At 49.8% G+C, this 21,927-nt stretch overlaps 2 protein-coding genes across 5 annotated transcripts in view; one reads left to right on the top strand and one right to left on the bottom strand.

Moving 5' to 3' along the window:
• The window catches only part of Recql (RecQ like helicase), a 16,017-nt gene extending 6,995 nt beyond the window's left edge, over positions 1-9,022 (bottom strand). For all 3 annotated transcript variants that reach the window (XM_070011638.1, XM_070011640.1, XM_070011639.1), the window contains exons 1-9: positions 8,966-9,022; positions 6,280-6,326; positions 5,632-5,829; positions 4,818-4,997; positions 4,396-4,502; positions 2,468-2,666; positions 1,589-1,755; positions 1,253-1,334; positions 48-196 (exon numbers count right to left, since the gene is read on the bottom strand). In XM_070011638.1, coding sequence (XP_069867739.1) covers positions 48-196; positions 1,253-1,334; positions 1,589-1,755; positions 2,468-2,666; positions 4,396-4,502; positions 4,818-4,997; positions 5,632-5,829; positions 6,280-6,295 — 1,098 coding nt within the window. In that variant the 5' untranslated portion in view covers positions 6,296-6,326; positions 8,966-9,022. The remainder of the gene's footprint in view (positions 1-47; positions 197-1,252; positions 1,335-1,588; positions 1,756-2,467; positions 2,667-4,395; positions 4,503-4,817; positions 4,998-5,631; positions 5,830-6,279; positions 6,327-8,965) is intronic.
• A 169-nt stretch (positions 9,023-9,191) lies between these two features.
• Positions 9,192-21,927, top strand: Golt1b (golgi transport 1B). 2 transcript variants are annotated; one of them, XM_070011820.1, is made up of 6 exons: positions 9,192-9,324; positions 13,624-13,715; positions 15,435-15,613; positions 17,258-17,339; positions 18,997-19,029; positions 19,468-21,927. In XM_070011820.1, the coding sequence occupies exons 1-5, from the start codon at positions 9,300-9,302 to the stop codon at positions 19,003-19,005; spliced, it is 387 nt and encodes a 128-aa protein (XP_069867921.1). In that variant the 5' UTR covers positions 9,192-9,299; the 3' UTR covers positions 19,006-19,029; positions 19,468-21,927. The 2 variants fall into 2 exon arrangements, with proteins under 2 accessions (XP_069867921.1, XP_069867920.1); XM_070011819.1 differs by lacking the exon at positions 18,997-19,029.

Genomic DNA, 21,927 nt, shown 5'->3' on the forward strand with positions numbered 1-21,927 from the left:
CCGGGCCAGGGGAGGCGGGGAGGGAGGGGAGGGGGAGGGCGGCTCACCTGGAGGTCATTGGTCGCCCATCTCGTATGGACCTTGGTCTTGTCCTCTCCCTCCATGTTGGCGTGGTAGGCGCCCGCGCGCACGCCCAGCCTCTGCAGGCTGCCGGTGACCTGCTCCGAGTCCTTCTGCGAGAAACAGTACACGATTCCTACAGGACACAGGACCCCGCGTGAGCTACTGCATGCCACAGTCCCTGGGAGGGGACACAATCTGCCACGCGACACGTTTGGTAAGACCAGGCCCGGGAGGGGAGGGGTAGAGAAAACATTCTAGAAAATTCTAAGACCCTATGCATATCTTGACTTGGGTGATACTTTTTATTTTTGGTCGGTCGTGGGGCTTGAACTCAGGGCCTGGGCGCTGCCCCTGAGCTCTTCAGCTCAAGGCGGGCGCTCTACCACTTGAGCCACGGCACCATTTCCGGTTTCCTGGGGGTTCGATGGAGAAAAGAGTCTCATGGACTTTCCTGCCTGGGCTGGCCTTGAACCATGATCCTCAGATCTCAGCCTCCGGAGTAGCTGGGATGACAGGCGGGAGCCACTGGCGCCCGGCTTGGGTGATAATTGTTTTCTCATTTTCACTTTTTGTGGCAGTTCTGGGGGGGCTTGAACCCAGAGCTTGGGCGCCGTCCCTGAGCTTTCTTGCTCCAGGCTGGTGCTCTACTACTTGAGCCACAGCTCCACTTGCGGCTTTTTTTTTTTTGGTGGTTTACTGAAAATCAGAGTCTCGTGGGCCAGGCACCAGTGGCTCACACCCGTCATCCTAGCTAAGGAAGAGGCTGAGATCTGAGGATCGTGGTTCAAAGCCAGCCTGGGCAGACAAATCCAAGAGACCCTTGTCTTCAATGAATTAGTAAAAGGTCAGAAACCTGAGTTCAAACCCCAGGACAAACAAAAACTAAAGGAAAGGAAAGAAGCAAAAAAAAAAAAAGGAAGGGAGGGAAGGGAGGAGAGAGGAAGACATTTAAAACAAAGCAAAAGCCATGAGACAATTCCTAAACGCCTGGTTCTGACTTGAGAAAAACGTCACTTTGGGTTTGTAAGATCCCCAGATCAACTGATGTCCCAATGGAACACGGTCACCTACCCTAACTCACCACTTCCAGGGCGTCAGTCATTCATTCCATCAGTGTAACCACCAGAGTGTTATTCTTTCTGGAAAGTTCTCTCTCAGTCCCCAAGGCTGGTTTATTTTTTAACGTTACCTGATTGTCCTTTGTATCTGCCATTAATGAGCTTTACAATGTCCTCAATGAAATCCTCTGCGTTCGAGGGTTTCTGGCGAACCTAGAAAAACAAACCACCACAGTCTGAGGGGCTTAGCCGGACACTAGTAGCTCATGCCTGTAATCTCAGCCACTCAGGAAGCTGAGAGGTGAGGATCACGGGTTCAAAGCCAGCCTGGACAGGGAAGTCCAGGAGACTCTTTATCGCCAATGAACCACCCAAAAAGCCTGGAGTGGAGCTGTGATTCAGGCGGGTGACGCCAACCCTCAAAAATCACCATCGTAAAAGAGTACGCGGCCGCGGAAGTCCCGCACCTCGTAATACAGATTGGGCCGGTTGAACGAAGCGGTGAACGTCATACAGTTTTGGACGCAGAGAATTTTCTGCACGTCCTTCAAGACGTGCTGCGTGGCGGTGGCGGTGAGCCCCATCAGCGACGTGTTGGGGAACTGGCGCTTCAAGATCCCCAGGGCCTTGTAATCTGCAAGAGGTAAACAATGCAGGCTCGGTCGGTGGACCTGGAAGGCTGTGGCTCGTCCAGGACTCGGCCAGCCGTAGCTACAAAGATCAACTTGCAATCCCTTGTTACTCTTCTAGAACACACAGGCTTCGCTACAGGAGGCTGAGACTGAAGGATCGCAGAAGCCAGCCCGGGAAACACAAAGCCAAGACACACCCGCCCGCACACCTGTTCTTGGGAGCCAGGCATGGTAGTGCACAGCTATAATCCCAGCTTCCTGGCAAGTGGAAGTTAGGAGGATTACGATCCAGGACGGACGTGGACAAAAGCACCAGCCTCTATCTGGCAAACATCCTAAAAGCTCAACAGCCCGGGGCATGAGTCAAGTAGTAGAGCATTTCATGACGAGCTCCAGGCCCTGAGTTCGATCTCTGTTACCACCAGAAACAAGACGAAAGATTGGTATGGAGACCCATCAGGAAGGCAAACACACAGTGATTCCCAGTGGTAGGATTCGAACTCAGGGCCTGGAACTCACTCAGCTTTCTGGCTCTCCACTGGTGCTCTACCGCTTGAGCCATGCCTCCAGTCAAGCATCTCGCTGGCTGGCTGGGAGATGGGAAGTCTCGTGGGTCTTTCTGCCTAGGTTGGCTTCAACCACGATCCTCCCCGATCTGCAGCCAGCGTACGGGGAGGCTGGGCATCCTCGGGGTGCGCGGCGGCGTGTACACACCGGGTCTGAAGTCGTGTCCCCACTGGCTGCAGCAGTGAACCTCGTCCACGGCGATCCGCGCGAACCTCTTGGCCTCGTAGGCCTTCTCCAGGCGGGACATGAACATCTTGCTCTTGGCGATCTTCTCCGGCGTCACGTAAATCAGCTTCAGCTCGGAGTTCTTGTTCACCATCTCGGCGTGTACCCACTTGACGTGCTCCTGGGAAAAGGGGGCAGAAGGGACGGCTGGAGCCGACGTAGGCTGGCTGAGGGCGGTTCCCAAGCCCAAAGCGGACGGCAGCAGTCCCAGGCCCGGCTAGAAACAGATGCGAGGCTCATGGAGGCTGGAATTACACCCTTGTACTCCGCTTCCGCGCGGCCTGGGTATACTGAGCTACAGCCACTTGTTTTGCTGGCTCTGTAGCTCCCATCTGTAATCCCAGCCACTCCAGAGGCTACAATCAGGAAGGCAGACGCGAGATGAACCCAGGTTAAAGACAAGACCCCCATCTCAACAGGAGAAGCTGTGTCACGCACCGACTAGCCCAGCCACGGCAGGAAGGAGAATGGGAACCGTGGTTCAGGCTGGCCCGAAGTGAGACCCAACTTCCAAACTGAGCAGAGCCGGGTGCCAGTGGCTCACGCCCATTATGCCAGCTACTCGGGAGGCTGAGATCTGAGGATCGCAGTTCAAAGCCAGCCTGGGCAAGAAAGTCCTGTGAGACTCCTATCTCCAATGAATCACCAAAAGAGCCAGAAGTGGAGCTGTGGCTCAAGTGGTAGAGCGCCAGCCTTGAGCAACAAAGCTACAGGACAAGACGTAGGCCCTAAGTTCAACCCCTAATAGAGGAAAAGAGAGGGAAGGGAGAGGAAGAGAGGAAAAAGGAAAGGAAGGCCTGGAATTCTGGCTGAGACCTAGAAGCTGTGGTTAGAAGCCAGCCTGGGCAGAGAAGTGCCTTTATCTGCACTTAACCAGCAAAATGCTGGACTGGAGCCGTGTTTCAAGTGGTCAAGTACCAGCCTCCCAAACAACAGATTAAGCCCCAGGTCGACTTCAAACTCCAGCACTGCCCAAAAGGTTACAGTGCAGATAATACTTAAGCCTTGGATTATATATGGGCTTGATGGATCCATAGGCTCTTTGATCCTTCTTGTATGTATGGTTCTTTTGTTTGTTTGTTTTTGGTACTAGCCCTGGGGCTTGAACTCACACCCTGAACGCTGTCCCAGAGCTTTTGTGCTCATGGCTGGTTGTCTGGTGGTTCGTTAGAGATCAGAGTCTCATGGACTTTCCTGCCTGGGCTGGCTTTGAACCTCGATCCTCAAATCTCGGCTTCCTGAGCAGCTGGGATGACAGGTGTGAGCCACCAAGCGCCTGGCTTCTTTGATCTCGTTTTCAATTACTTGCTGAAGAAACCAGGCCTGTTTTTCTGGAGCCTTCTATCTCTGGCTTTTCCTGCCCACGGAGCTGGAATGTCGCTGAACTTGTTCACTGAGTGAGATCTAAGCACCTGATTGTCTTCCAGCCCTCTCTTTGGTAAGCGTGAACCTGCTCACGAAGCTCCTGACCCTCCTCAGTGTTCTAGAAGCTTCAAGTTCAGTACCTTGAGGTGATGTGAGCCCAACCTGCCTGCCAGCTTCTTCTCCACTGAGTTCACTGAGTCAGCGATCATCACTGCTGACCTTACAAGCATTATTTCCCTGGACAGATAAAACAGTGGCGCTGTGGCTCGAGTGTTAACTTAGAGCAACCATGCTCAGGGATAGCGCCCAGGCCCTGAGTTCAAGCCCCAGTCCTGGAACCAAAAGAAACCAACCAAGCCCATAGAACCCACAAAACCACGCTTAGCTCATGAGACAGTCCGTAATGCACAGATAGAACAGTTTAGGATTTTAAAGGTTTCAGTAAAGAGTTTAAACTAAGAGAACAATAATCCGCTCACATATACCTTGGAACTAGAAGCATTTAACATGGCGGCCGACACGCCCAATTGTTTTAAAACCATTAACTGGTCCTCCATCAGAGAGATCAACGGGCAAATCACCAGTGTAAAACCTAAAAGAGAAAATCAAAATCGAATTTAAAGCCGGGCACCGGTGGCTCCCACCTGTCATCCCAGCTACTCAGGAGGCTGAGATCTGAGGATCGAGGTTCAAGGCCAGCCTGGGTAGGAAAGTCTGTGAGACTCTCATCTCCAATGAACCACCAGAAAACCAGAAGTGATGCTGTGGCTCAAGTGGTAGAGCACCAGCCTTGAGTGCAAAATACTCAGGGACAGCGCCCAGGTCCTGAGTTCAAATCCCAGCACAGGCACAATGTATATTTATCTGTTTAGAGAAATGATTTCAGTGGGAAGTTCTTGGCACACACCCTCTGAACACAACGCAGGTAACTGGTAGCACAAACTCTTTCCTCCTCCCGTTGGCATAAGAAGAAATATTTCCTTCCCGGCCATGGTCACGTTAATTGTTTCAAGTTGAAGGGGTCGGAACTTTGGCAGTTTAAAGACGTTTTTCAGAACCTCTTTAACTTTACTCGACCAAGGGAAATCTAGAAAGGGAGAGAAAGATGAGGGTGATAATCCAGGAGTGACTGCGAGGCCAATCGGGGCCAGATTCATAACCGTTGATCATCAGAAGGTTGAAATGACTGTCACTCAGCTATACAAGCAAAGTCAAGTGAATAGAAATGGCATTGGAGGCTGAGCTCTGGTGACCCCGCCTGTCATCCCAGCTGCTCAGGAGGCTGAGATCCGAGGATCACGATTCCAAGCCAGCCCAGGGAGAAAGGCGTATGAGACTCTTATCTCCAATGAACCACTAAAAAGCTAGAAGCAGAGTCGTGGCTCAAGTGATAAGAGCACCAGCTTTGAGAGCCCGAGTTCAAGTCCCAGTATTGGCACCAAAAATTAAAAATAAAGGAAGCTAGGTGCCAGTGACTCACACCTGTCATCCTAGCTACTCAGGAGGCTGAAATCAAAGGACTGTGGTTCAAAGCCAGCCCGGGCAGGAATGTCCATGAGACTCTGATCTCCAATGAATCACCAGAGAACCAGAAGTGGCGCTGTGGCTCAAGTGGTTGAGCGCCAGCCTTGAGCAAAAGCAGCTCAAGGACAGTGCCTGGGCCCTGAGTTCAAGTCCAGGACTGCCCCCCAGCCCCCAAAAAAAGGAAAGAAAGAGGAAACCTTCTTTATTCCAAGCGGCAGGGGAAGAGTCCCCCTCAGTACTTGTCCCGGCACCAGAGTCCTGGCAACACTGCTTTATTCTCTTGGTTAGGACGGACTTTTTCTGAAGAAGTTCTTCCTGCCTCTGGCTCAGTTCTTGGATTTGCAGCTCAATTGCATGGAGCTCGCTGGTGACAGATTCCAGTTCTTCGGTGAGCGCTGCAAGGCAGAGGAGAAGCAGTTGACTACAGGGAGTTAGTCCAGTGTGTGTGTCTCCTAGGGCTTGAACTCAAGGGCCTAGGCGCTGTCCCTGAATTTGTGTGCTCAAGCCTGGAGCTTGACCACTTGAGCCACGGCTCCACTTCCGGTTTTTCGCTGGTTCATTGGAGATAAAGGGTCTTCATGGGCTTTCCTGCCCAGGCTGGGTTAGAACTGCAATCCTCTGATCTCAGCCTCCTGAGTCAGCCAGGGTGACAGGCGTGAGCCACCAGCACCTACCCTCAGTCAAACGCTGAGTGTTGTGTACCTTTCACCATGGTGGAAAAAGCTGCCAAGGCCTGTCATTTCTAGAATCAGAATCTTTAACCCAAATCTCTTTTAAAAAAATCAAAAGCACACCACTTGAAAGGGAACAGAAAGAAACTATGAAGAGGAATTACATCCACTAACCTGAAAGGGATGCCATTCTAAAATGGAACTGGAGATCAAATTTCCTTCTAAGAAACGGAGACAAAAAAAACATAATTAAAAACAACAACAAAACCCAGCAATACGATTTTAGTCAGGAATGCAGCTGAGAGAGAGCAGGAACTAGAAGTACAGAGTCTTATAAAATGCTTCCTTGAGTCCCCAGCACCACGGGAAGAATTAACAACAAAAACGTTGGGCCGGGTGCTGTGGCTCACGCCTGTCATCCCAGCCCCTCAGGAAGCTGAGATCTGAGGATCACAGTTTGAAGCCAGCCAGGGTAGGAAAAGTCCCTGAGACTCTGATCTCTAATGAACCACCAGAAAACTGGAGGTGGACTATGGCTCAAAGTGGATGAGCGCCAGCCTTGAATGAAAGAGCTCAGGGACAGTGCCCAGGCCCTGAGTTCAAGTCCCAGGACTGACAAAATAATAATAATAATAATAATGAGAATATTCGGTTACTGATAATCCATATCTAAGCATGGATGTACACACACACAAATAATTTAATTAAAATAAAACTTTGAAGAGCTAAGCCAGACCCCAGTGGCTCACGCCTGTAACCCTCACTACTCAGGAGGCTGAGTAGTGGATCCCAGTTCAAATCCAGCTCAGACAGATAAATCCAAAAAACTCATCACCAATGAACCACCAAAAAGCTAGAAGAGGAGGCGTGGCGCAAGTGGTAGAGTGCCAGCCTGGAGTGAAAAAAAAAAAAAAAAACAGGGGAAGAGCAGGTAACCCTGAGTTCAAGCCTCCATGTGCACATGCACACACTCAGAAACCAAGAAAGGAAATGACAGATGGCGATGCCCTGTTAAAAATCACAGCAGCGTTTTTGAGAAATCCCTCTAGATTCTGGAAAAGTGCAAAATCACATCAACAACGCTAAGGATCATCCAGCTACACAGAGAGAAAGAAAAGAGCAAATGTGAAACAAATCCACTGGGCTGGGCAGGTGGCTCAGTGGTAGAGCGCTCGCCTAGCATGCATGAGGCCCTGGGTTCAATTCCTCAGCACCACACACACAGAAAAAGCCGGAATTGGTGCTGTGGCTCAAGTGGTAGAGCACCAGCCTTGAGCCAAAGAAGCTCAGGGACAGCACCCAGGCCCTGGGTTCAAGTCCCAGGACTGGCAAACATGAACAAACAAAAACCCCACAATTCCACTAGAATGTGTGACCCCAGCAAAAATGCACAGCCTGCTGTGAGCCATTTTTACCTGGCTCTTGGGCTCAAGGCAGGCCCTCTACCACCTGAGCCACAGCTCCACTTGGGGCTTTTTGGGGGTGGTTTCTTGGTGATAAGAGGTTCAGGGCCTTTCCTGCCCTAGCTGGCTTCCAGCCCTGAAGGTCAGCTCTCAGCCCCCTGCGTAGCTGGGATTACAGGGTGACAGGGGGAGCCTGCCCTTCCGTTTGTGGACACCACTGTTCTGGTTATGTGGCTCTTTCCCCAAAGCCCCCAGCTGAGCGGTGGGAGCTCGCCGGGTGTAGAGTGCACTGTGCCAGGCTGCAGACAGGCTGCCCTGCCACACTCTCCAGCAGCACAGCACAGCCATTGGGGGGCTGGGGGCGGCGGTCAGGAGAACCGGGGCCAGTGCTCCGGGCCCTGACCTCTGCCTCGAGACCACGCCCCGCACCCCAAACCCCTACTAAACCCCGAATGCATTGGCCCCACCTGAATCCCTACTAAACCCCGAATGCATTGTCCCCACCTGAACCCCTACTAAACCCCAAATGCAGTAACCTCACCTGAACCCCAAACCCCGAATGCAGTGACCCCACCTGAACCCCAAACCCCGAATGCATTGTCCCCACCTGAACCCCTACTAAACCCCGAATGCATTGTCCCCACCTGAACCCCTACTAAACCCCGAATGCAGTGCCCTCACCTGAACCCCTACTGAACCCCGAATGCAGTGACCCCACCTGAACCCCTACTGAACCCCGAATGCAGTGCCCTCACCTGAACCCCTACTAAACCCCGAATGCAGTGCCCTCACCTGAACCCCTACTAAACCCCGAATGCAGTGCCCCCACCTGAACCCCAAACCCCGAATGCAGTGACCCCACCTGAACCCCAAACCCCGAATGCATTGTCCCCACCTGAACCCCTACTAAACCCCGAATGCAGTGCCCTCACCTGAACCCCTACTAAACCCCGAATGCAGTGCCCTCACCTGAACCCCTACTGAACCCCGAATGCAGTGACCCCACCTGAACCCCTACTGAACCCCGAATGCAGTGCCCTCACCTGAACCCCTACTGAACCCCGAATGCAGTGACCCCACCTGAACCCCAAACCCCGAATGCAGTGACCCCACCTGAACCCCGACTAAACCCCGAATGCAGTGACCCCACCTGAACCCCAAACCCCGAATGCAGTGCCCCCACCTGAACCCTGAACCCCGAATGCAGTGACCCCACCTGAACCCCAAACCCCGAATGCAGTGCCCTCACCTGAACCCCTACTGAACCCCGAATGCAGTGACCCCACCTGAACCCCGAATGCAGTGACGGAACCCCGAGCCCCGATTTAGGAGCGCTGTGACCCCGCGTGGCCCCGCGCCGCGGCCCGGCCGGGAGGACCGGGAGAGACTGGGCCCCGGCTCCCCCCCGGCTCCCCCCGCGGCCCCGGCCCCGGCCCGCCCCGCGCCGCGCCGCCGACCTGAACCCCGAACCCCGAACCCCGCGACGTCCGCCGCCTCCGCGAACCTTGGCGCCACGGCGCTTCCGGGTGGGCCGGGCGGGCCAATCACCGCCGCGCGCCGCGGGGGGGGCGGGGCCTGCGGCGCGGCCTCCAGCAAGGCCGCGGCGGATTGGCGGGGCCCGGGGGCGCGCGCGGCCAATGGGGCCGGGCCTTGTAGGCGGGGTGCGGCCGGCTGCGTGTTTCCGGAAGACGTGGCGGCCGGCGCTCGCGGCGCTCCCGGCTTCCTCCGCCCCCCGCGCTCGGCGCCCCGCTTTCTCCTCGCCCTGGGCTTCGGGGCGTCGCCGCCGCAATCATGATCTCCTTGACGGACACCCAGAGTGAGCGCGGGGCCGGGGGGGCGGGGGGCGGGGGGGGACCCCGGGATCCGCCCGGACCCGCCACCCCGCCGTGGGTCCCCTGAACCCAGCCGGATGGCCGAGGGGGGACATGACAGATGTCACGTGCGCTGCGAGCCGGGGTTCACTGGGGGGCTGGGGGGAGGGGCAATGGGGTCAATGGGGGGGCTGGGGGGTCAGTGGGGGGCTGGGGGCCAGTGGGGGGCTGAGGGACGGGGCCAGTGGGGGGCTGAGGGACGGGGCCAGTGGGGGGCTGGGGGGCCAGTGGGGGGCTGGGGGGCCAGTGGGGGGCTGGGGGGGGGTCAGTGGGGAGCTGAGGGACGGGGGCAGTGGGGGGCTGGGGGCTGGGGGCTGGGGGCGGGGCAGTGGGGGGCAGTGGGGGCAGGACAATGGGGGGCAGTGGGGGGGCTGGGGGCAATGGGGGGCAGTGGGGGGCTGGGGGCAGGACAATGGGGTCAGTGTGGGGGCTGGGGGCAGCGGAGACAGTGGGGGGCTGGGGGCAGGACAATGGGGTCAGTGTGGGGGCTGGGGGCAGCGGAGACAGTGGGGGGCTGGGGGCAGGACAATGGGGGTCAGTGTGGGGGCTGGGGGCAGTGAGGGGCTGGGGGCAGGACAATGGGGGTCAGTGGGGGGGCTGGGGGCAGGACAATGGGGGGCAGTGGGGGAGCTGGGGGCGGGGCAGTGGGGGGCAGTGGGGGGGCTGGGGGCAGTGGGGGCTGCGGGTTAGGGCAGTGGGGGGCTGGGGGCAGGACAATGGGGGGCAGTGGGGGGCTGGGGGGCGGGGCAGTGGGGGGCTGGAGGCAGGACAATGGGGGGCAGTGGAGGGGCTGGGGGCAGTGGGGGGCAGGGGGGCTGGGGGCAGGACAATGGGGGTCAATGGGGGGGCTGGGGGCAGTGGGGGGCTGGGGGCAGGACAATGGGGGTCAGTGGGGGGGCTGGGGGCAGGACAATGGGGGTCAGTGGGGGGCTGGGGGCAGGACAATGGGGGGCAGTGGGGGGCTGGAGGGTAGGGCAGTGAGGGGGTTGGTGGGGTCAGTGGGAGACAGTGGAGGGGCAGGGCAATGGGGGACAGTGAGGGGGCTGGGGGGTCAGTGAGGGGCTGGGGGCAGGGCAATGGGGAGCAGTGGGGGGCTGGGGGTTAGGGCAGTGGGGGTCTGGGGGGGTCAGTGGAGGGGCAGGGCAATGGCGGGGCAGTAGGGGGGTGCTCCAATGTGGTGAGTGAATAAATGATCCGTGTGTCCCCCTTAGGGTTGGGGCGCAGTGGCTTTTTCCTTTTGAAAATCAAGCACACCCACCCCCCAGCTCCCCTGGATTTTTGTGGGGTTTTGGGGGATGGTTGGTGGTGGTTGACTTCCTTGCAAGGATTTGACTTTGTTTGGCTTTTTAATCCACGTTTTCAACAGGGGTTGGGATGTTGAGGAGGAAATGGATGGATGAAGGGAGGGGGGCGGGGTCTCTCTTCCTCCCCCCCCCACTTTTCTTTGTTCCCCCCCCAGCCAAGAACCAAGAGGATATGTATGGCCTCGTGGCCTCGTGGCCGCGTCCTGCAGAATTGTGGATGCGGCTGGGCTGATGGCCAGGGCCATCCAACAGCAGCACACGTGGCCAGCCATGTCCTGGGCCAAACGGTTCTTCCTGCCCTGCAAGGCTGAGGCCCCTTCCCATCCATCCCAGATAGCTAGCTGTCTGTCTGTCCATCCATCCATTCATCCATTCATCCATTCATCCATCCATCCATCCATCTCTTACCTATCTGTCTCTTCATCCATCTCTGTATTTATCTACCTCTTCATCTTTCTCCCTTCTTCTTCTTCTTCGGTCAATTTAGCTATCTATCTCTATTCCCTTCCCTTTCCTTTTCTCCCTTCCTGTCTTGTTCTTCTGTCTTGCTCTTTTCTTCCTCAAAGGGTTTCAGTTCCACCAGTCAGATGAGGCGGACAGTGCGTCTCGGTCAGTGTCACCCCTGACTTCTACTAGAAGTGAATTTTGGGCTTGGCTATAGCTATGATTGCATCAGCATCCCTCCATCCAGGATTCTCTGCACCTTGTTTCATTTCTTTCCTTCTTTCTTTTGGTTGGTTGTGGAGCTTGAACTCAGGGTCTGGGATGCTGGCCCTGAACCTCTTTGTGCTCAGGGCTGGCGCTCTACCACTTGAGCCACAGCACCACTTTGGGTTTCGGAGTGGTTCGTTAAAGGTAAGAGTCTCATGGGGACTTTTCTGCCCTGGCTGGCTTCAAACCACGATCCTCCCATCTCAGCCTCCTGAGTAGTTAGTATGGGCCTCTGGCACCCGGCTGGGCCTTTCATTTCTAAGTTAGCATTACAGTGTTTCCTTTTCTTTCAATAGGACATTGCCATTTTTCTACTCCTTTGTGGTGATCTTAAGGATTACTTGTATTTTCTTGTTTTGTGAGTCTGTCTGTGTCTATGTGGGTCCTGTGGCCTGAACTCAGGGCCTGGGCACTGTCCCTGAGGTATTTTTTGTTGTTGTTGTTCAAGGCTGGTGCACTACCACTTGAGCCAGAGCTCCACTTTGGGCTTTTTGCCAGTTCATTGGAGATAAAAGTCTCACTGGGATGGCATCAAACCATGATGCTCAGATCTCAGCCTCCTGAGTCGCTGGGATGGCAGGCGTGAGTGGCATGCACGCATTTATTTATTTACTTATTTTCTGATCTATCATTTCTGGCAATTGAATGGAAGCATTCTCATGCCTTTTGCCATGTGCTTCTATATAAATCAGTCTGCTTAATTATGTTATGAGCCTTGCAAACCCGATAAATTGAGATGCAAAAGAAACTCAATATATCATCATAAGAAAAGTGACAGAAATCAGGCTTGCTCCTACTTCTGCTGTTAAAAACGTCTGTGCTGCTAGGCGCCAGTGGCTCACGCCTGTCATCCTATCTACTCAGGAGGCTGAGATCTGAGGATCACGGTTCAAACCCAGCCAGGGCAAAAAAGTCTGTAAGACTCTTATCTCCAATGAGCCACCAGAAAACCGGAAGTGGCGCTGTGGCTCAAGTGATAGAGTGCTCCCCTTGAGCTGAAGAGCTGAGGGACAGCGCCCAGGCCCAGAGTTCAAGCCACAGGACTGATTTAAAAAAAAAAAAAAAAAAACGGTCTGTGCTTTTCACTGTACTAGCATCCAAGAAGACACGTGATTAAGCCTGAGATCTTGGGGGGATCTGAGGGCAGTATGAGGTTGAAAAATAGGATTTATCCTATGCACAAAGATTCTCTGGAATTGAAGACTTACAAGGATGAGTGTGTTGATTCACATCCTTCCAAAGTCCAAGAGAACAGATTTAGCCAAGCACGATGGCTCCCGCCTGTCATCCCAGCTACACAGGAGGCTGAGATCTGGAGGATCGTGATTCTAAGCCAGCCCGGGCAGGGAAAATCCATGAGACTCTGATCTCCCAACGAACCACCGAAGAGCCTGCAGTGGGGGTGTGGCTCAAGCGGTAGAGCATCAGCTTTGGAAAGCACCCAGGCCCTGAGTTCCAGCCCCAGGACCAGAACTGAAGAAAGTGAGACACTTTGACTAGAGTAGCATAAGCAAAGAAGGTCCGGTGTCACTCAGCTATAGATGGAACTGGGAAGCAATTCGTGAGAAACCAGCCTTCATTCTGCTGACTTGCCAGAGGTGGGGGGCGTGGCTAGGTGCTGCTGGGGGGCGTGGCCAGGCCCTGCCCAAGGCCAGAGCATTGTGCAAGGGAATTCTGTAATGGCACCATCCCCCTGTATAAAAGAAACAAGAAGAAAAGCCAAGATTCATTCCCGAGGGTGAGCCGGGTGGAGGTGTTTTCCACGTGTCTTAAGTTGCTACTGCATTTTGTCGTGGTGAAAAACATTCTACCTTGATACTTATTGCATTGGTGTCTAGTTGATTTCTATTTATTTATTTCATTTGTTGTGACTACCATTATTCCCAGGGCTTGAACTCGGCCGCCTGTTAGCTTTTTGACTTGAAAAACAGCTCCACTTTCTGTCTTTGTGGTGGTTCATTGGAGATAAGAGTCTCAAAGGCTTTCCTGCCCAGGCCTGGCCTCGAACCTCGGTCCTCAGATCTCAGCCTCCTGAGTAGCTGGGGTGACAGGCGGGAGCCACCAGCGCCTGGCTGTCACAGATCTTAATCAGTGTCCTGTTGAAGTTCACCTGCAATTTGGGAGATCTGGTTCCTTGTGTCTGCCAGAGTAAAACTTTTCTGAGCTTACAGGGATGAGCACGAAGCTCATCTTTTTCTGCTTCCCTAACCACAGAATTTAACATTGCAGAAATTGGCATGGGCCTCACCGGGTTTGGAGTTTTCTTCCTGTTCTTTGGGATGATTCTCTTCTTTGACAAAGCCCTATTGGCCATCGGAAATGTGAGTCTCTCGATGTATTTATTTCACCTCAATTTATAAGGAAGTTTTGGGGGTGAGGGTGTGTGTGTTTAGTTGATTTTTGGTGCTTGGGGCTTGGACACCATCCCTAAACTTTTCTCCACAAGGCTGGCACTCTTCCACTTGATCCACAGCTCCCTTTTTGGCTTTTTGGTGCTTTATTGAAGATAAGAGTCTCAAGGACTTTTCCTGCCCAGGCTGGTTTCAAACCCTGGTCCTCAGATCTCAGCCTCCTGAATAGCTACGATGACAGGAGTAAGCCACTGGTCCCTGGCTCATAAGATTAAGTTTTACCTCCACATTTTACCCGCTGTCCAATTTGGGAGAAATGACTCACTGTGACTCACGCATAATTACTTTGACATCGTTTCTCTCTCTCTCTCGCTCGCTCTCTGTGAGGAGCCAAACCTGTCAGCAGCTTAGATAGAAGATAAACACTTAAGCTTTAATTCCTTAACTATGTCAGGTACTTCTAATGTGTTCAAGGGAAGCAGACTCTAAGTAGGACTTCCCAAATAAATGACCTGATTGATAGCGCTTGCCCGATCAAAAAAAGCAGCAGTCATTCCTGCAGCTAGAACAGGAAGAGAAAGGAGAAGTAAAATGGCTGTAATTAAAACAAGTTTTATTAAAAATGACGTATTCTGGTAAGTTCCAGAATTCTCTGACTGTAAACTTCTGAGATGTCAAATTAGATTGAACTGAATAAAATAAACAGGGTGTGTTTGTGCACATATATGTGTGTGTGTGTGTGTGTGTGTGTGCATGCACGCGTGCTCATGTCAGTACTGGGATTCTAACTCAGGGCCACCCAGCCTCTGTGGCTTTCCCACAAACTTTTCTGCCCGGGCTGGCTTCCAACTGCAATCCTCGGATCTCAGCCTCCTGAGTAGCTGGGATGACAGGCATGCGCTGTGGGTGCCCAACAGACACACAGATTTTCATTAGTCGCCAGGTCTTGTGCACAGACAGGAGGTCATGTAGAAAATAGGAGTGCTTGGAAATCGCTGGGTGTGTTGTTATTTCTCCAGCCACCAGGCTCGTGGGATTCATGAAACCATCATCTTCCAGGCTTTGCTTTCTTCCTTCCACTGTCCTCCTAGCTGGAGTGCCTCTCCCCTGTCCACAGACACTCCCAAGGCTCATGGCGAACACATGGGAGCCAGCCAGGCACTGGCGGCTCACACCTGTAATCCCAGTTACTCAGCAGGCTGAGATTTGCAGATCCCAGTTGGAAGCCCGCCCAGACAGGAAAGTCCAGGGGACTCTGAGCTCCAGTCAGACACCAAAAAGCCAGAAGTGGAGTTGTGGCTCAAGTGGCAGAGCACTAACCTTGAGCAAAAATGCCAAGCAAGAGTGTGTGAGACTCTTTAGTGCAAGCCCCAGCACTGGCACAAAAATGGATGGATGGGTGGATGGATGTTGGGTGAATGAATAGCTGGGTAGATGGAGGGATTGGTGCATGGATGGATAGATGGATGCATGTATTGATGGATGGATGGATGGATGAGTTGGTGGGTGGGTGGATGGATGGATGGATGGATGGATGAATGGATGGATGGACGGACGGATGGATGGATGGATGGATAAAATTCCAACAGATTCACTCCCTTTACTTACATTCATGGCTGTGACCTCTCATATTTATGCAGTATGTATAGACTACTGTTTTCCTGTGTTGTTGTTTTCTCTCTTTCCTAGGTTTTATTTGTGGCTGGTTTGGCTTTTGTCATTGGTTTAGAAAGAACGTTCAGATTCTTCTTCCAGAGACATAAAATGAAAGCCACGGGCTTTTTCCTGGGCGGTGTGTTTGTGGTCCTGGTCGGCTGGCCTTTGATAGGAATGATCTTCGAAATCTATGGATTCTTTCTTTTATTCAGGTGAGGTCACCATTTTCTTTCCCGGTAGGAAGCGAGCCTGTCAGGTAACTCACGCACAGGTGCCCGTGTTCACGTCCGTGTTTGGGAGAGGATCATGTATTCCGGTGCTCTTCTGTTTGGGTTGAGTCTTCTTTTTTGATTGTTCTTGTTATTGTAAAGGTGATGTACAGAGGGGTTACCGTTTCCTAAGTCAGGTAATGAGGACATTTCTTTTGGGACAGTGTAATATTTTCTCTCTCTCTCCCTTCTCTTCTTATAATTGGAGATCCGTCAACTATAAAAATGTTTGCAGAATATAGATACATTATAGACTATATAATACAGACTGCCTTAGGAAAGATATAAACTGCCCTTGTATTTCCAGTGCAGTAAAGTGCATTTTGTTGGCATTTTTAATACACTGATTTTTGTATTTCTAATAACTGGAGGGAGAGAGAGAAAGAGAGATTCTAACACGTAGAGATACATACATACATACATGATAGAATAAGTAGACAGATCATTAGATAGATGATAGATGGAGTAGATAGACTAGATAACTGGATGAATAAGATAGGTAGACAGGTAATAAATGACTAAATTCATTAATTGATAGAAAAAGGTAGATTTCAGTGTAAATATCTGGCACTTTATAATTACAGTCTCTCGATCACAGTGTCATTAGCCTACACAGAGTGGAAAAGTCAGTATTGCACACACTAGCCAATTTTGTGGAGTTCATGTTTGGAAAGAGCTAGTTAGTAAGTAAATAGCATGGAAAAGAGAAAATACTTGCAAGTATAGTCGATCTGCATTGTTTATGAAGTGCATATCCCTTCTCCTCTATCTATGACTCTGAATTTTCCCTAAGATACAGAAGAGAAAGAATTAAATGCTAAATCGGCTCTCAAGAATCCCAAATCTCAAGCCAGGCCCCAGTGCGTCACGCCTGCAATCCCAGCTGCTCAGGAGGCCGAGATCTAAGGATCCAGATGGAAAACCAGCCTGGGCAGGAAAACCCATGAGGTTCTTATCACCAATTAATTAGCCACCAAAAAGCCAGAAGTAGAGCTGTGGCTCAAGTGGTAGAATGCCAGCCTTGAGAAGAAGGGGGAAAAAAATCCTTTTGAACTTAATACTACTAGAAAATCATAAGAGACCTGTTTCTTTAAAAAAAAAAAAAAATGCTGCTTTCTTTATTTGACTTTATTTTGATCCATTGATTTGCCTTTCCACAGATTCATATTCCTAATTGTAGCATTCAAATATCTTCACTCTGTGTACCTAGTTTTAAGACCCAGGAAAAGTTCGTCTCCTATGCATTGGCTTTATTTTTATCTTACTTACTTATTTTTGATACTCACAAGTACCAGGGCTTGAACTCAGGGCCTGGGCACTGTACCTTAGCTTTTTCCCTGAAGGCTGGTGCTCTACCACTTGAGCCACGGCTCCATGCCAACTTTTTTGGTGGTTCATTGCAGATAAGCGTGTCAAGGACTTTCCTGCCCAGGCTGGCTCTGAACTGTGATCCTCGGATCTCAGCCTCCTGAGTAGCTAGGATTATAGGCAGGAGCCACCGACATTCAACAGATCTTTCTCTTCAATTTGCTTTGAAGCCTTGCTGAGTGTTAATAACTTTTCCGTGTTTTCTTTCCTGTCTCCCAGGGGTTTCTTTCCAGTGGTGATTGGCTTTATTAGAAGAGTACCAGTTCTTGGGTCTCTCTTAAATCTGCCTGGAATTAGATCAGTAAGTAACCACATCTTTAGCCGTCGATTTTAAACCACCCAAAAAGAAAAATAGCGCCACGCTTTTTCACTTGTAGAAATTGGAGCCATCAACAGATGATAGATTCCAGAACGTTTCCATCCTGATATAAAAGATTGCATCTCTGGGATCAAAGTGACGGTGAATAGCAGACAAGAATCATTGCTTCTGCTTATCAAACCTGAAATAGCACCTCATTGTATCCCTTTTTTACTATTCTTGTCTATTTTTTAATGTTGACTCAAATCGCCAGCAGTAGCTGGCTCTAAGGGTAGAGGCTACAGTATTAAAAATAAGAGGTACCTGTCAGTCCAGCTACTCAGGAGGCTGAGATCTGAGGATCACGGTTCAAAGCCAGCCCGGGCAGGAGAGCCCATGAGACTCTGATCTCCAATAAACCACCAGAAAACCAGAAGTGGTGCTGTGGTTCAAGTGGTAGAGCGCCAGCCTTGAGTGAAAGAGCTCAGGGACAGCACTCAGGCCCTGAGTTCAAGTCCCACAGCCTACCAAAAGAATAATAACCAGAGCAAAAGAAGGACTGGAAGCGTATCTCTAGTAGTAGAGCTCCTGCCTAGCAAGCATGAGTCCCTGAGTTTGAACTCTAGTACCACCAAAAAAGAAAGAAAGAAAATGAACCAAACTAGGCTAGGCTTATAGGGTTACATCCTGAATTTATTTGCATTCATCTCCAGACGCGCATAGTAGTTGATCAACGTTTGTTGATGTTCACAAAGACTTTCGGGTTTGTTGAAATCTGTAGTCATCGATATTAGAAGAATCTTGCTTAAAACAGTGTATCTTGATATCATTACTTCGTTATAATCAATGCCTGAGTAAAAAAGACTGAAAGGGAAAAAAGAAAAGAAAAGAAATTTTTGAACAGAGCGCTGGTGGCTCATTCCTGTCATCCCAGCTACTCGGGAGGCTGAGATCTGAGGATTAAGATTCAGAGCCAGCCCAGGCAGGAGAGTCCATGAGACTCCGATCTCCAGTGAACCACCAAAAAGCTGGAAGTGGAGCTGTGGCTCAAGTGATCAAAAGACAGCCTTGAACCAAAAAACAAAAAACAAATTCAGGTTTGGGTGCTGGTGGCTCCCGCCTGTCATCCCAGCTTCTCAGGAGGCTGAGATCTGAGGATCGCAGTTTGAAGCCAGCCTGGGAACGAAAGTCCATGAGACTCTCATTTCCAATGAACCACCAGAAAAGTGGAAGTGGCGCTGTGGCTCAAGGGGTAGAGCACCAGCCTTGAGTGAAAGAGCTCAGGGACAGCGCCCAGGCCCTGAGTTCAAGCCCCACGACTGGCACACGCACACACACAAGATTGTAACTGTGGGTTTTGTAACCCAGTGTGTTTAATATCTCTACTATAATTCTATCATGGCACTCAGGATGCTAAGAAAAATGAAATTTCTCTTTTTGTGGTGGGGAAGGGGCAGGAAAAATAACAAGTCAATCTCCTGAATGTGTGTGGAAGTGAATATCTAATATAGTTCAAATGTATGTTTGCAACATGTAAATGTATTTTAATGCCCTGCCATTTTAGTGTAAAGTCCGAATATACATTTAAAAATTATCTTCCTTAGTCAGTAGCTGCTGTTAACTGTTGAACTTTAACGGAGTGAAATCTGTTTGTTCAAAGACAGCATAGGCCAAGAAGATACAGCACTTGATGGTCAGTTGAAATATCTTACTGGACTCATTAATGCATGAGTGGCTGACATTTCAATTTTGTTTTAATTTTTAATTTATTTTTTGTTAAGCTAACGATGTTGACTTCATTATAGTCAGTGTCCATTTTATTCATTGTGTTGCATTGGTTTTTGGGTTTTTGGTTTTGTTTTTTTTTTTTTTTTTGTCATGTTGCACTCTTAAATTCATCCGTATATCGTGTCATGCAAAGACAACTTTTTTAGAACAAAACGTTTTGTAGACATGTACGTTGGGAAGGTGGCGGTAAGTAGTACCTAATTTAACCGTTGTCAGTCATCCAAACTTCCCACGAACCTTCTTGTAAAGCTGGATTTTTTTCTTAAAGCAACATTTTTTTATGGAGTTGAATCGTGTGATCCTGCAATTAGGGGGATCTCTAATGCTGCTTTTCTTCTTGCAGTTTGTAGATAAAATGGGAGAAAGCAACAATATGGTGTAAACACACCCAAGAAGACTCGTTTAAAATATTGTGTTATTTATAAAAACAAACAACAAAAACACAACAGCCCTTTGAAGAATCTTCAGCACAAAGTTGATGACAGGAAATAGCTTGTCACGTGCTTTCTGGAAGTTTCGAAACTACCCAGCACCAAGGAGGCGCCTCCTTCTAATCACGTGACCCTAAGAACTTCAGCTGGGGCAGGGCGGAGTGAAGTCTGTTACGACTTTCTAGAACTTTCCACAAGCTGCGAAACACAACCATCCATCAACAATTGATGGCTCCTGTTACTTTTGATGTTCTTTTCCTATTATTATTTGGGTTTTGCTGTTGTTGTTTTTAAGATTCAAGAGCATCATAGGAAGGTTCTTCTTGTTGTTTTGGTCTTTTTTCTTTTAATGTCCGATGTGTTGGGGGGAAAAAAAAATGTTTCCCTGTGCGCTGAGTCTCTTAACCAAGGGACGGCGTTGGGTGACATCATTTTCAAGGAAAACCCACTTTTGCTATCAAAATCCTTTTTTTTTTTCCTCTCAGAAACCAGGTTAAAATAAAAACTGTGGTTCTGTATATTAATGTTCTCAAACCAGCAAAAAAAAAAAACAAATCCAATCTTTGCTGGAACACCTTAGAGTCATTGTTTAGTAGGTTTTTTGGGGGCATTTTGTTCCTAAATTAGAGCTATCTCAGTTATAACCATATAATTTGTATGTATCATCATCCCACCGAAGCCAGAAGCATTCTAGAACATGCTATCATCTGTTACACCCTTGTTCGACTGAATCATTTCTTTGTCGAGATGCTAAGTGATGTGGAAAGCAAATGGTTTTTCCATGTCTGGCTGTCATTTCTTGTCTTTTGTTTCTCTTCTTTAACCTGTTGCTTCCAAAATCCGACAATAGCCCAGCAATCGTAATTCAATCAATTGCCCAAATTAATTGCTGCCCTTATCAAATTAAATGCCTAAATTAAAACAACGTGGATGGTTAAGATTGGTACCATGTTCTAGAACTTAACAACTGTTTTCAGAGGTCTGTCCGTGTCATCTTCAGTTTTCCCTCATGTCCAGCATTTTCCTGTACAAATAGTTCACTCTCCACCTACGAGTTAGTGAAGAAAATACCAGAATTCTCACGTTGAAGTTAAAAGTGGCTATGGTTTCTTCAAAACATCATACTCAGAAAAAAAAAAAACCAACTTAGTGTTTCGTTTAATTTCTTCTTCCATCGTTGATGGACGATAATAAGGATTTGCTTAATTGGACAGTGATAGATTTAGTGGCAGATTTCAGAGTACATTTTAACAGCCGCCTTTTGACTAATTGCTTTACCGCTAACGATGGCACTATTTATTTTTTTATTTAACCCTCGCAAGGTTTTGACTGCAGGAGAAAAATAACATCCCGATGGAAGGCTGTGATATTTATTTGCCAACAGGTCTGCACAACGTTAGCGTAGCATTTGTTACTGGTAGTTGCATTGGCTGCACAGCATTTCTGCATCTTACCCGTGAAGCATTGTAAAGGTTCATTCTCGTGGATTTTCCTGGTGTGGTTCTTGCGATTTGATTTTATGATGGAATTGGTGAGGGAAAAAAAAGATGGAATAAATGGAGACTCCTACCTCAATTGAAATGGAAGGCTGTGTCTGATGGTCTTCAAAAGGTCATGGCGTTACTTGGAGAGTGTCAACTCAATCGCGTTTGAGCACTGATTTCGACAGATGTGCATGGGCCGTGTTTCCAGAACAACATCTGTTTGCGATGGAAAAGCCATAGCACCGGGCTCCACTACACTGTACAAGCTCCTCTCCCACCGTCTTAACCGCAGAAAAACATGGCTGGACTTAAAAAGATCTGACCGTTTCTAGTCCTTATGAAGACCCACAAAGGGGCAGGTGCGTGGCGAATTCCATGTGCGTTGGGCCACGCAGCTGTCCCCGTGTACTTTTGCTGTTGTTGTTGAGAGACCAGGATTCGAACTCAGTACCTGACGTTTTTTTTTTGCTCCACTGGCTGGCGCTCTACCAAGTGAGCCACGCCCTCCCTCCCCGTGTGTTTCTTAACTCAGAATCTTGGTGAGACTCTTTTTATTTTTTAAAAACCCATTTCCCCTTCCTGTCAGGATCGTCCCCTCCCAAATCGACCCCGTTTGAGTTTGTGGCAAAAAACAAACAAACATATATTTGGATTCTTTCAAGACGGAAGAAAAGGTCTAACGCTACTTTAGCCTTAAGACTTTGTTTCTTTTTTTTTTTTTTTTTTTTGCCCTTATCAATTGTTATTCCTGAAATACTGCTGCTTTACAAAAAAAAAAAAAAAAAAAAAAACAAGTCTTACAGTCAGATGATAAATAATAACAATTGAATATTGTAAATACATTTTGTCTTACCTCTCAATAAAAGGGTACTTTTCTATGAACCATGA

This window comes from Dipodomys merriami, unplaced genomic scaffold (genome assembly GCF_024711535.1).
Source record: "Dipodomys merriami isolate MVZ:Mamm:240054 unplaced genomic scaffold, mDipMer1.0.p SCAF_84, whole genome shotgun sequence".
Classification (NCBI taxonomy): Eukaryota; Metazoa; Chordata; class Mammalia; order Rodentia; family Heteromyidae; genus Dipodomys; species Dipodomys merriami.

Bases quoted from the DNA above. Each gene is read 5' to 3' on its own strand.
- Golt1b (XM_070011819.1), top strand. From the start codon at position 9,300: ATGATCTCCTTGACGGACACCCAGA. The intron at 13,716-15,434 runs GTGAGTCTCTCG...TCTCTTTCCTAG, and splicing joins CCCTATTGGCCATCGGAAAT to GTTTTATTTGTGGCTGGTTT. The intron at 15,614-17,257 runs GTGAGGTCACCA...CCTGTCTCCCAG, and splicing joins GGATTCTTTCTTTTATTCAG to GGGTTTCTTTCCAGTGGTGA.